The 306-nt window shown below is 65.4% G+C and overlaps 1 protein-coding gene across 4 annotated transcripts in view; it reads right to left on the bottom strand.

The window, feature by feature from the left end:
- The window catches only part of LOC100749603 (ecdysone receptor), a 197,944-nt gene that overhangs the window by 81,403 nt on the left and 116,235 nt on the right, over positions 1-306 (bottom strand). For all 4 annotated transcript variants that reach the window (XM_012389094.3, XM_033322416.1, XM_024369738.2 and 1 more), the window contains one exon: positions 1-303. In XM_012389094.3, coding sequence (XP_012244517.1) covers positions 1-247 — 247 coding nt within the window. In that variant the 5' untranslated portion in view covers positions 248-303. The remainder of the gene's footprint in view (positions 304-306) is intronic.

The following is a 306-nucleotide window of genomic DNA, read 5'->3' on the forward strand; positions in this document are numbered from 1 at the left end:
GCCAGTCGTCGGGTCTGGCGCTTTTGTTACCCGCCGCGATCCCAGCGAACAGGCCACCGGCCGCAGTAACCGGGCCCGCGACCGATGAGGACGTCGTGGACGTTCCAGCCAGGAGTTCAGGCGTCTCGGCCTTGACCAGCGTCAGGGACGCGGCTCCAGCCACCACAGAGGTGATCGTTCCGACGCCTGCTACCCCGGTATTCGAGCCTCCGTTAGTCGTGTCCATGCTGGAGTCGCTGGTGTCCATGCTGGACGTCGCTGGATCCGCAGTGGCTAACCTGGAAGTGGCTGCCAACACGACACCCC

The sequence above is a fragment of the Bombus impatiens genome, unplaced genomic scaffold, assembly GCF_000188095.3.
Source record: "Bombus impatiens unplaced genomic scaffold, BIMP_2.2 scf_0637, whole genome shotgun sequence".
Lineage (NCBI taxonomy): Eukaryota > Metazoa > Arthropoda > Insecta > Hymenoptera > Apidae > Bombus > Bombus impatiens.